Source organism: Podarcis raffonei, chromosome 15, assembly GCF_027172205.1.
Source record: "Podarcis raffonei isolate rPodRaf1 chromosome 15, rPodRaf1.pri, whole genome shotgun sequence".
Taxonomy (NCBI): domain Eukaryota; kingdom Metazoa; phylum Chordata; class Lepidosauria; order Squamata; family Lacertidae; genus Podarcis; species Podarcis raffonei.
In genome coordinates this window covers 20364501-20377012 of record NC_070616.1, presented here as the reverse complement: position 1 = coordinate 20377012, position 12512 = coordinate 20364501, and the positions used below count along the sequence as shown (strand labels likewise).

At 48.1% G+C, this 12512-nt stretch overlaps 1 protein-coding gene across 6 annotated transcripts in view; it reads left to right on the top strand.

The window, feature by feature from the left end:
* The window catches only part of IGSF9B (immunoglobulin superfamily member 9B), a 117195-nt gene that overhangs the window by 30319 nt on the left and 74364 nt on the right, over positions 1–12512 (top strand). For all 6 annotated transcript variants that reach the window (XR_008327745.1, XM_053366795.1, XM_053366793.1 and 3 more), the window contains exon 2: positions 10733–10930. Coding sequence is in view for 5 of the 6 variants with exons in the window: in XM_053366795.1 (XP_053222770.1) it covers positions 10733–10930 (198 nt within the window). In the remaining variant the exon portion in view is untranslated. The remainder of the gene's footprint in view (positions 1–10732; positions 10931–12512) is intronic.

Genomic DNA, 12512 nt, shown 5'->3' with positions numbered 1-12512 from the left:
TGGCTTTGTGAGGTGCTGAAAAAGCAGCTGGGGGCACTGTTCTTCTTCCAAGCATCCGGCCAACCTCCCATCACTGATGGAAGTTTCAGCAGAAGCTTCTTTGTTAGACCCTAAACAAGGAGTCTATAACCCAGCAAATGCTTATTCTTTTTGCCTTGCCTTGGATGCAACCTGTACTTCCTCCAAGGAGCTCATAGCAAAGTATCTGGTGGTTCCCTCACTGTGAGAAGTGAAGTTAACAGGGAACCAGGCACAGGGCCTTCTCGGTAGTGGCACCCAGAATTCTTTACGGGACAGAATATGATTTGAATGTGCTCTAAAATGCATATTGTGTACAGAAGCATGGAATCTACCTTTTTCACAGGTGCTACAAACTGGGCTGATTTCTCTTGGAGCACATTTTAATTTCAGCCTTGCCCTTTTCCCGAAGAATAGTTTGGCCATGGGATAAGTTACTTGCCAAAATCCACATGTGCTCTGCAGCCCTTAGTGATGGTGCCGATGAGCCATGGGGGTGTCTTCTCTAGAAAGAGTTGCTTGACGCCGCCTTTGTTATCTCTTTGGCCCCAAGCCTGCTAGATGCTACTGTTGATAAATTTCTGCCCCCTCTGGCATTTGTTTTTAAATGATTTCCAATACCTGCTGTTAATGTTCTGCTTTTTCAATTGTTTCAGTGTTCTGAATTCTTGTTTTAAATGTTGTTTTAATAGTCCATCTGGAAAATCTTGGAGTTGAAAAGCAAGGTATAAACCTTTGTAAAATGAAATGGAACCTTGCCTGTTCAGGAAGCCCTTTTCACAATGGCTTTTGTACCACACGTGTGTATGAGAGAGAAAGAGAGAAAGAGAGAAAGACAGACACAGAGACAGAGAGAGAGAGAGAGAGAGAGAGAGAGAGAGAGAGAGAGAGAGAGAGAAGAGACTAGTCCTTGGTCTTTTCAGACCTGGTATCTAGCCTGTAGTCCCATATGCAACATGAGATCAAATTTTCACTTTTCCCATGTTCTGCCTTTTGTCTCTGCCCGTCACCGAGCATACTGTTCTCAGAGTGGCCAAACTAGATGTCCCTAAGGGGAGCCTGCAAGCAGGGCATGAACACAGCAGCACTCTTCCCTTCTGCCATTTCCAGCAACTGGTATTCAGAACTAGACTGCCTCTGACAGTGGAGGTAGAATACACCCTGCAGTGTGCCAGCCCCCTCAATTGCGGGGGCAAGGTGGGCATTCTTGGTCGGTGGTCACACGTGCCTTGATCTCTTGCAAAATGGTCGTTCCCTGTAATGTACCCCTGCTAGTACTTCTTCTAGTTTCATTCTCAAGGCGAAAAAGAACCTGGGACAACAAAAGAAGTTGCAGCCTGGTCTTGAACACATCAGGAAAAGGTGTAAAAGGTTCCGGCCACAAGCTGTCAAATTGAGGGTCAATTCCGGGGCAAAATATAAAGATGCTCTCCGGAAATGGGTGACGGCTGCAAAGTAGATATTGCAGAGAAGGTGCTTGAATTAATTGATTTAGAGGAATAGCGCTACCAAATCCCCAGGGAAATTTAAAACATTGTAGAGAGATAAAGATGGAGACTCTAAAACTATGGATCAAGCTGCAGAACTTGTGGATGGTTAATGTTAAATGGCAGGGGGGTGGGAATAAGATCATAAGGAACCTTTTTCAGCTGGAGGGCCATATTGAATCATAGAACTGTAGAGTTGGAAGGGACCACAAGGGTCATCTAGTCCAACCCCCTGCAATGCAGGAATCTTTACCAAATGTGCAACTCGAACCCATAACCCTGAGATTGAGTCTTATGCTTTACCCACTGAGCCATTCCATATACTGGGAGTGGGGCCAGAGGCAAAAGTAATGTAAACTTAACCTTTGTTTCCTCCCAAATACACCTTTGTTTATTTCCCATTCATATGAGCAAGAGGTTTTATTGTCCAGGGACACATTCCAACCAGCCAAAAAGGTTTGAGGTGTGAAGTAGCCCTAGCAAGGGTAGTGGGTTTGAGAGAGTGGCAGTGAGGTCTGGAGAGTTTCTGGTACCAGATAGAGAGGACTGCAGGCCTTATTTAGCCCCAGAGCCTCAGGTTCTTAATTCCTGCCTTATTTACACGGATTCTTCAACACACGAAGGCTGCATTCACATGGCAGTTTATTCTATTTGCATGGTATTTCCCTAACAGTTAATTTCTAGGTAATTTTATTTGAGCTTGCACATGATATATATAAGCCCCTTCCGGAACTATAGTGAAATATAGTACAAGTTTAGCACTCCTTTCCGCATTATTTGCCAAAAAAAGAAAAAAAGATATAACACAGAAATGAGCCGTCGCCTTGCACTGTATTCCACTAGAATCCCAGAAGTATGTTTTACGTTGTGTGAAAGCATGTAACACCTAGGAGAGAGTCATGCAAAAGGTGCAAGGCGAATGCAGCCAGAGTCTGCACTGTAAAACAAGATGTGAAAGGCTTCTGGGCTTCAGCAAGTTTCTGCCCAGGATCTGCTGCAGCTGCTCCAGCGACTGAAAAGCAGAACCTGTCCCTTTTAGGAGGCATTGCTCAGGGCTCCGAGTTCCAGAGGTGCTTGCATGTGCCTTGCAATAGCATGCATGCATGCTTGACAGCAATAAAAGTTCCCCCTCCTCTTCCTCCCTCAACCCTCCCTCAGATATTGTGTGGGGGGGGGGAGAGAGGTGGCAGGTTCCTGCTCTTTTTGCACATCCGTGGAGATTTTCTGAGGTGGTGGGGAGGGCGAGAGGGGAGGGAAGGAGCTGAAGTCTTCTTGTCTGCTGACAGGTTGCGAAAGCCTCAGTCAGATTTGAAATGCAGTGATAATGAGGCGCATCAAGGTGCGAACAAAGCGTGTGCAATTGGTGTGTGCCTGTGCGCATTGGGGGAGGTCAGCCATTGGATGGAGGGTGGGAGAGGAGGTTGCAGCAGTAGATGCTTTCTGTAGGCTTCTTTCGGGGGACGGAGAGGAGGCAGCAGGGAGCTGCCATCAGTCTTTGAAACTGAGAGGGATCTCTCTCACTCACGCACCCCCTTTATTTTTAAGCATAGGGTTGCCTTAAAAAAAGGAGGGGAGGGGCCGCGATTCCACCAGTTACTCTGCAGCCCTGTAGACCAGGGGATATCTGAAATCTCCTGATAAGACTTTCGACCCATTTGCAGCTGCAGGTCTTTCTCAACTTCTAGACATTTTGATAATAGAAAAAAACAACAAGGCTGTATTTTTAAACCCACTTGCTTGGGAGGAAGTCCCATTGGACTCAGTGGGGCTTCCCTCTGAGTATATATATGTAGGATTATATTGTCAGAAAAGAACAAGGCTTCCCTTCCCTTTAAGTTAGGCTACTGAAAGAAAGCTAGCTTGGGTGGGGACTAGGAGAGGGTTTTGGGGTGTTTGTATAAGGACGTAGAGCTTGGTTCTAGTACTGGAGGAAAATTCTGGCCGAAGATGTATTCAGCAGGCACCCTTTATTCTGAGTGCATGCCCCCCCCATTGCTTCTGAGCCACTGTTTTGCATCAGGCTCTGGATGGGGGTCATTGGGGGATTCTAGTAAAAAAAAAAGTGAACCCCAAGTTGATCACACAAGAGTAGCGTCTGCCCACCCTTTGCAATTGATGCGGTGCAATCTGCATTTAAATGCCACACAGCTTTCTCCCTCTCTCCTTCCCCGCATTCTTGTTCCCTCCTGATAACATCCACGTATGCATATCTCTATTATCTTCCCTAGGCTTGTGCTGGTGTTTGTGTAGCGCTGTGGCTTCTCCAGCTATCCGGTTTTTGCAACCTGCAGCACCGAGGCCACCTGTCCCACCCGGGTCCCTGAGAGACTTTCGTCGTAAGCCCAGCTGGGGCCCCGCTGGGGCCACTTGCTGGTTAATGCCTCTATCTCCTGGGTGCCAAAAATAGATTTGCCGGCGTACTAGATTCCTGCTGTGGAAAAAACAGTGATGTCATTCTGGGCCAATCAGCACCAGCCCTGCAGAGCAGAGCGCAGGAGCTGGCAAGGGGAGGGGAAGCTTTTCTCTTTCTCTCCCCGCTCAACTTCTTTTTCTGAAGATGCCTCGCTGGAGGAGGCAGTGGTCCTGTCCTGCTTTCATGCAGAGAGAGAGAGAAAGAGAGAGAGAGAGAGCGCGCGCGCGAGAGAGAGAGAGCGCGCGAGAGAGAGAAGGGACCGAGGCAAGCCTGTGGTTCTTTTGTGCTGAGGTTTAGCCCTGGGATGACTGAATCTTCAGTGTAGATGGAAGCCAGCTCCACTCATCCAGTCATAGATATAGCTAAGGGTGTGTGTGTGAGAGAGAGAGAGTGTGAGAGAGAGGGTGGGGGCACAACTTAAGGATTCTGGTTATTCAGATCTGGCTTGTTTTCTTTCAAAGGCTGGGTCCCCTGGGAGGGGCAGATTTAGCACCCCACACCCTGAACCCCTTCAATTTCACAAATAGAAGTGAATGGTCGTTGGCTGTGCATACAGGGCAGCGTGCGAGGTGAGGGGTTTGTGCTGTTGTAGTAAGGGGGGAAAACCTAACCCTTGACAGTTGACAGATGGGTCTTCTCTGACAGGGACACCCATTTCTAGAGTGTGCAAAACGTAAGGGTTTTTTAAAAAACGGGGTTGGGAGTAAGGAATAGGACCTCTGTGTTGGGATGAAGCTTCTTGTTTCTCTCCCTCCCTCAACATTCAATATTTGGAGTGGGGTGGGGGTTAATGGAGAAGGCCATGCTTTGGAAAAGAGACCCTCAACCCACACAACTTGTTCCGCCTGTGTCAATTTGCCCATCTATCTCTTGGCCAATTTTTAGACAGTTAAGAGCATCCCTGAATGTCCACGGAATGCAATTCGCTTGCCTTTGGTGGGAAGGGTCACTACAGCCTGCGTTCCGCACAGCTAGGATGGCAGGGAGGAGAAGGAGGCTCCCAAGCTGAATGAAGGTCTTGCTTCAGGTTTAATGCCCTGGTGTGCCCCTCTCTCTGTAGATATTAATCTCTAGATGGAGGACCCCGTCCCTCTCTACAGACAGTCAAGCTTCATTTGACAGTACTGATGAGAAATGACATCACCAGGCTGCACCAGCTGCTGTGCCGGGTTTTCCTTTCCTTTGCAAAAAGCAATGTGTTTGGTTAACTCTTGCTCTCTTCCTCAAAAGGAGCCAAGAAAATAATAATGCTTGGAGGTCTTTTATTTTAGCAAATATCTTTTCTTTGTTTCAAAGCACCTCACTTTCCCAGTAGCCCTTATCTACAAGAAAAAACCGCTTTTTTCTTGCTCTTCCTGCAGTAGCTTGCCCTATATAAGTGATTCTAGCGATATAAACTAAGTCCGCATTTTAATTTGAATCCAGGTGAGAAGGGCTTCAGCTTCGTTTTCACCTGCGAGCCCCAAGAGAGTGACCAGGCAGGCTTTTGTTAATGAAGTGTTAATGGATGGCCATGCCATTATTGCTAATGTTCCTGGTTGTTCTGATTTTCAGTGCTTTTGTTTTAAGTGCTTATTAAAAGGGACATTAGAATCTGTAATCAGGGCCAGGCACATGCTGAATTTTGGTAGCACTGCAGAATATAGAGGCAAAGAATTTACCTCCCTGTAAATGTAAGCTGGTTCCCTTCCCACCCAATTTAAAAGTAAGATTCTAGTCCTTATGGATTCAAATCACAATACAGTGGTACTTTGCTTTATGAACTTAATCCGTTCCAGAAGTCCGTTCTTAAACCAAAGTGTTCTTAAACCAAAGGCGTGCTTTCCAATAGCAGCGGGGGACTCAATTTACAAATGGAACACACTCAACAGGAAGCGGAACATGTTCTGCTTCCATGGCAAAGTTCACAAACCAAAACACCTACTTCCGGGTTTGCAGCGTTCTTAATCCAAGTTGTTCATAAACTAAGCTGTTCTTAAACCAAGGTACCACTGTATTCTTATTCCATGACACCCACTGTACCCTTTCCCTTTTCTGCGCCTGCATCTTAACAACTGGACCTCATGTGGTGTGAGTTGGTTAGAGAGTGACCAACATCTTTTATTCCAAAAATGCCAAAATCTCCCCCCAACTCAGGCTGGACCGGGTCGGGAGGGGGAGGGGGAGCAGAAGCAGGGAAGGAGCAACATTTGGCATAATCTGGAGGTTCTGAGGCAGAGCTTGAGCAGGTAGCGGGTGGAACAAAATATGTTGCATGAGACACTGAGCTCTGGATGTACAAAATGTTGTGCATGCACGCCAATGTGGAGAAAGAAAAAAGTGTTGTGTGAGTGTGAGTGTGTGTAATGAACAGAAATGCACAAGTAATAAAAAAAACACCCATGTAGGTTCAAAGCATGCTGGAGGGTTTCTGTGGATATCTGAGGCTATGTAGGGGGTGGGAGGGGGTGGACCAGGAAGGCTCTGTGGAAATAAAGGCACAGGTTTGACATAACCGTACTGTTTATTTTTTATTTTTAAAAATGTTTCTCCTCTAATAAGGAAGCTGTGATTTTTCACAGTGTTGGCAGTTAGGGCTCTAAAAATAAATGCTGCGATTTACTGGCTTTGCAGATCCTGACACCGGTTACGCAACAGCAGACCAGGAGGGCTGGCTGCCTGGTTAGACCAGTGAGACGTGGGCTGTTAAGTGACCCTCATCCCCCTGTGTTGGTGGAAGGAGCCCGGCTGAGTGGCACAGCACAGCCTTTGCATGCAAAGGTCCCCTGGTTCCATCCTTGACGAAAGACTCTCACCTGGAAAAATACCCAAACCCCGGAGAATTAATGCAGAATAGACTGCAGAATTAATGCAGAATGTCAATTAATGCAGAATAGACTGGGCTGGTTGGGCCAGCAGCCTCTGTCTGCACAAGGCAGCTTCCTCTGCTCCTCAAATACAGAAAGAGTCCCACTGAACCAGACCAGTCTTCTACTTTCTACAGCGGCCAATCTGACGATTCCAGGAAGCACACAAGCAGAGCTTGCAGTCAGTACTTATTCCTGCTGTTTGTACAGCTACTGTACTGACATGCAGAGGTAACAGGGTTATGAACCTTGAGGATCTGTTTTATCAGTGTGGATTACAGACATATCATCCATCTAATCCCCTCTTTTAAAGCCTGAGAGCAAAGGCACACCAGCATGGTGTTTTGGTTAGAGTGTTGGAACAGGGCCTGGGAGAGCAGGGTTTGAATCCCCCATTTGGGCATGAGGCTTGCTGGGAGATTTTGGGGCAGCCACTGCTTCTCAGCCTCACCTACTTCAGAGGGTTGTTGTAGGGGTTAAATGAGGAGGGAGAGAGAACTCTGCATACCACCTTGAGCTCCTTGCGGTGGGGTGGGGTAGTGCAACATTGGTCCATCTAGCCCAGTGTTGTCCACACTGTCTGGCAGCAGCTGTCCAGGGTTTCACACAGAAGTCTTTCCTTTGCTGTGGATTGAAACTGGGACGTTCTGCATGCAGTGCAGATGCTTTAACAGCTGTCTGGATGCTGTTTCCCTGAAGGTGGGATTAGTCTGGGAACTGAACTGAGAGCCTTTTCTCACACAGCTTTACTGTGTGTGAATGAGAGAACGAGAGTGATTGAGTCAGACCCTGTAGGCCAGTAATATTGGGGAGGCATGGTAGGTTTCAAGTCTGCACAGACCTGTGTGCCAGCCATGCCATGTCCCCTGGTGGCAGTCCTGGCCACCTGAACGTTGCACTCTGAGGAAGGGATTGCAGAATGCACAAAAAAGTATATATTTTCTACAAATGAGACACAAAACTATCCAAAGCTATCCAATATTGGAAGCATGAGTAAGGCAGTATTTTTATTTTAATCACAGGTTTCTATGAGCATTTCCTTTCTACACATTGTTTTGCTTCTTCCTCAGAGTGAGGCATTATGGGCAAATTCCTTCTAGAGAGCACCTGCACCGCTGCTTTGCTGCAATGACAGCAAAGAGCTATTTCCCCTCCCAGTTATTGTTCAAGTCTGTTTTTGCAGAGGACAGGTCTGGCAAGCTGGGAATGGTTGGCTGGCTAGTCAGTTGGATCCAGAGCAGTGATGGTGGTGGATGCGCCAGCCTTGTAGGTGGAGGAGGCTGGTGCCTATGATCCATCACCCTTTCCAATATGCTGCCTGAGCCATAATGGGGCCAGTCCCGGTAGACCTGTGGTCTTCCCCTTCTGTGATGTGATCTCAGTTGTGCGAGGCAGTGCCTTCCTACAGCATGTCAGAGGTCAGCACCCTGCCACATCTTGGGGTCCCATGTGGGAACTGGTTGTGGGTTTAAAGGGCCAAAGATTAGCATTGTGATCTAGGGTTGGGTGCAGGTACAGGTGGCAGAGACAGTGGTGCAGATATGCCTCTCGCTTTTGCAGGATTTGAGTTGCAAATCTGATGCTGTTTGATTACAGCTGAGTCTTTAGCCAGGACATGGGACGGCTGTTTTTTTAGCAAGTTGGCTCATTGGTTCAGGATTGTCTAAAGTGTGTGGTATTGGCTCTCTGGGGCTACAGACGGTGATGCAGATTTGAGCTGACCTTCTGATGTTCTGCATGTTCAGGTGGGATTTGCGTCTATAAGTGTGTGTGTGCATTTGAATCTGGATTCTGGCTTATGGGTTGGATGGAGGTGTGATTCTCCGGTTGCAGTTAGGGTGCACATGAGGAAGGCACCAGGTGTGTGTAATGGATGCCGGCCTCTCTCTCTCCCTGTCTCCCTGGGTGTAGCAGCCGCTGTAATCCACCGTGTTTCTATTTTAACAATGCTGTCACCGCTTGTACTGCAGCCCAGGCTGCGTCAGCGGTTTCCCCATCAAAGGCCCGTTCCAGGGATTTTTTGGAGCGCTTTGCTGGTGATTGGCTGCAAAGGCAAATTGGTTTATGAATGGATGCTGCTCCTGCTACAGGGAGGAGAGAAATTCCCTGCAGGTATTGCTAGGCGATGCAGAGATTCTAAAATAAAAATCTCCCCACCCCCCGCAAAGAAACACACCAAAACCCATGTGGTTCTTCCCAGTTCTCCCCTCCTCCTTTCTGTTCTCTGAAATGAGAGGCAGAGAGGCTTCTCTGGTGGTGGTTGTGAGAAGCCCCCACGGGAAGGTCACCTTGGAGTGATGCTGGGAGGCTGACTCTGCAAGTGCCTGACTCTGCCTTTGTCGGCTCAGGGTAAATCCCCTCCAGGCAGGGGGCGTTTAGAGGATGCCTGCCTATGTGCTATGAGCAGGGAGGTCCAGAGTAGAATTCTCATCTTGCTACCTTTATAGAACAGGCTTTTGCACAAACAAGTGTATATTCCTTTGGACACACAGGTGCCTCTTCTCTTCCCAGTTTTTTTTCTTTCTACTTCCTGCTTTCTATCCTCAGCAGTCAGCTTCATCTTGGAGCCTTTTGCAGAGATGCCTATTTTTTGTGTGTTTTTTTAATAATCTTGCTGATCTCTCCCCTTTCCTATGCCCTCTGCTTGACCCACCCTTTCATCCTGGGAGCCTGCCCCCTTTGCTTGGCTGTCAAGAGCAAAGTGGACCACGATGATGCAAAAGGCGCAGAGCATTCTGACCACAAGTTTGGTGCTGACCTTGATAAGGAATACAATGGTATTTCTCAAGATTAAATTTGCAGCCAGTTGTGCGTATGTCCCCTCCTGATGGATATAAGGGGAGGGCCCATTGCTTTCTGATAAAACATGTGCTTTGCATGCAAAAGGCCCCCAGGTTCATAGAATAGTAGTTTTGCAATTTGGAAGTGACCCCAAGAATCATCTAGTCCAACCCCCTTAAGTACAGAATTTTCAGTCCCTGGGATCTCAGCTAGAGTTGGGAGAGATCCCTGCTTGAAACCCTCAGAATGTGGATTCTTGGTAGTGGGGTTCTAACCCCCAAAAGAGAATGCCTCATACAACAAAGCTCCTTGCATCATGGGGAAAAGTACAGACATGTTTCTTCTCTTCCTAGGTACTGTGTTGCAAAGCCAAAGTTGTACTAAACAAATTTGATCATGAATTTTTTAAGCCCCAATATCCTACCACTTTAAACAGCCATAGCGTCCCCCCAAGAATCCTGGGAAATGTAGTTTATTAAGGCTGCCAAGAGCTGTTAGGAGGACCCCCCCCCCGCTATGGAGCTACAGTTCCAAGAGTTCCCTCTGAAGAGGGATTGGTTGCTAAACCACTCTGGTAATTGTAGCTCTGGAAGGGGAATAAGGGGATCACCTAACATCTGCCAACTTCTGTTCCCAGGATTCTCTGTGGGAAGTAATGACTGCTTAAAGTGGTATGATGATGCTTCAAGTATATAGCACGGGTGGGGATTGTGATGGCCATTGGCTAGAAACAATAAAATCTACTGTGGTGTTTTTTGATTGAGGTGGGGAGCCTTCCACCAAAACCTCTGTTCTGCTTCTGCCCAGGAAGAGGGCATTAAGGCAGTTATGGACCTTGGGCTCTCGAATTGCAGTGGCACCTTGTGCAACACTAAAACTTGGCCCCAGCCTCTCTTGCTCCGTTCTACAGCATCATTGTGGTGCCCCCTGCAGCATGGTGCCAAGTGTACCTGAACTAGTTGTGCTCCCCTAAAACTGCCTCTGGTTAAGGAGTCCTCTGGCCTGCGACTTGGCAAGTAACAGAGTGTGAGTGAGTAAGTGCATCCAATGTCACTGGCCATTCGAAGCTTTCTGAGCTTAAAACGTTGCTCCTACTGAAAATAAGAATCACTGGCCCTTGCCAGACGAGCAATTGGGAAGCAGCACCACTGATTCCCCCTCTCCCTTTCCTCCTTCTTTTTCTCTAGGTGCCCACGGCTTAAGGGAGGAACCCGAGTTTGTGACAGCTCGTGCTGGTGAGAGTGTGATCCTGGGATGCGACGTAATCCACCCACTGACCGGCCAGCCCCCTCCTTATGTGGTGGAGTGGTTCAAGTTTGGAGTGCCTATCCCCATCTTCATCAAGTTTGGGTTCTACCCTCCCCATGTGGACCCAGAATATGCCGGTGAGTCTTCTTTTTACCCCGCCGCAATAAAAACCATGGAATAATTTTTCTCATTTACACTAAAAACTTGAATGGGTTCTATTATTTGCATAGGGTTTTGTTTTTTAAAAGACAAGCATGAAAAAGGGAACCACCTATTAAGCAGGATTATGCATGCTTCATCTAATATAAGTCCACCAGTAATGCACTACTTTTGTTGCAAATTAACGACATGTTGCATAATACACTTGTAAAAAAACCCACCAGGCTGGAGGGACCCTTGTAAAACCATCACAGTTGCTAGCCAATAGGTGCTTAGCACTGTGGACTCTCCCCCCCCCCCCCCGCCGCCTTTACAGGCAGCAGTTCTGTAAGCTTCTAATCTGCAGGGTCTATAGATTCAAAACATGCAGAATCATTTCTTGTATCTTTCCCGCCCCAGATGCACAGAAAAACGTGTATCTTGTGTTCATGACTGGGGAGATAAGATGCTTTTCAAAGTGACCTCTGCCACAAGTAAACCGCTGCATCTGTCTTTACCCTTGGTTCAATTTGGGCTGGCTGGTTAAATACAGAGATCAGGCCAGGCTCGTTTTGCCTCCACCACCACCACCTCCCTCTTCTTTTTCAGGAAGTTCTCTTTCTCTTTCCCCCCTTTTTTTATTCCATCATTTCCGCCTGGTTGGTTTTAATTAAGCCGCGGCAGAGAAAAGCCAGCTGGGCTGTCGGGGCCAAGAGAAGCCAAGGCAGCGAAAAGGAGGGCATCCGCTGCTGCTCCCGTGCCTGTTGCCTTGGCTTTCCAGTGGCAGCAGAGAGCCCTGAGTGATGCTTTCGGGGGCCCTGTGCTGGAAACCTCATGTGACATCCTCGGAAGGGGGAGCTGCTGCTGCTGCTGCTGCTGCAACTCGCTCGCACGCTCATGTGCTAAACCTCTTCGGACGGATGCGTTTGGGGGGAGCCAGGGAGAAGAGAACGAGAGCTGACATTGTGGAGGGACATGGCCTACCTTGGCATGTCCTTGTCCCCAGCTTCCACGTGGCCCAGAGGGCTTGACTCCAGGGCCATCTCAGGATAGCTCCAAAGACGAGGATGCCTAGTAAATGCTGGAGGACTCCTGTGCTTACTGGACCGTCCTTTGAATTTCTGAGAGCTTGTGTAGAGTTGAAAACTTTGAAAAGCAGATGTGGAAGAAGGCAGGGTAAGGGATGGAAGAGAGTGGCCCGCATGGCCCTGGCTCTGCTGCAGGCACCTGCCTCTCCCACGTGTCTGGCTGAATGTTGGCTGTGGCCACAAGCAGCCAGGCGTGCCCCTGGACGCCATTCAGGAATGCGAACTAGCCTATTAGGTCACCTCTTGAAGCTCTGCAGTTTTCCCTGCACTTGAGTGGCAGGTTTGGAGAGTAGATGCATTTGATGCTGCTGCAGTAGTTCGGGCATCATTTGTGCAGCCCATGCCTTCCAAAATCTAGCCGAATCCAATGTTGGGTGTCAGTTGGGCGCTCTCTGTCTGTCTGTCTCTGCCCTTGGACTCTAAGAAGAGCTCAGCTGCTAGATCACACCAAGTGGGCACCTGAAGGGGGGAAAAAGAAACAGCAACACACTGG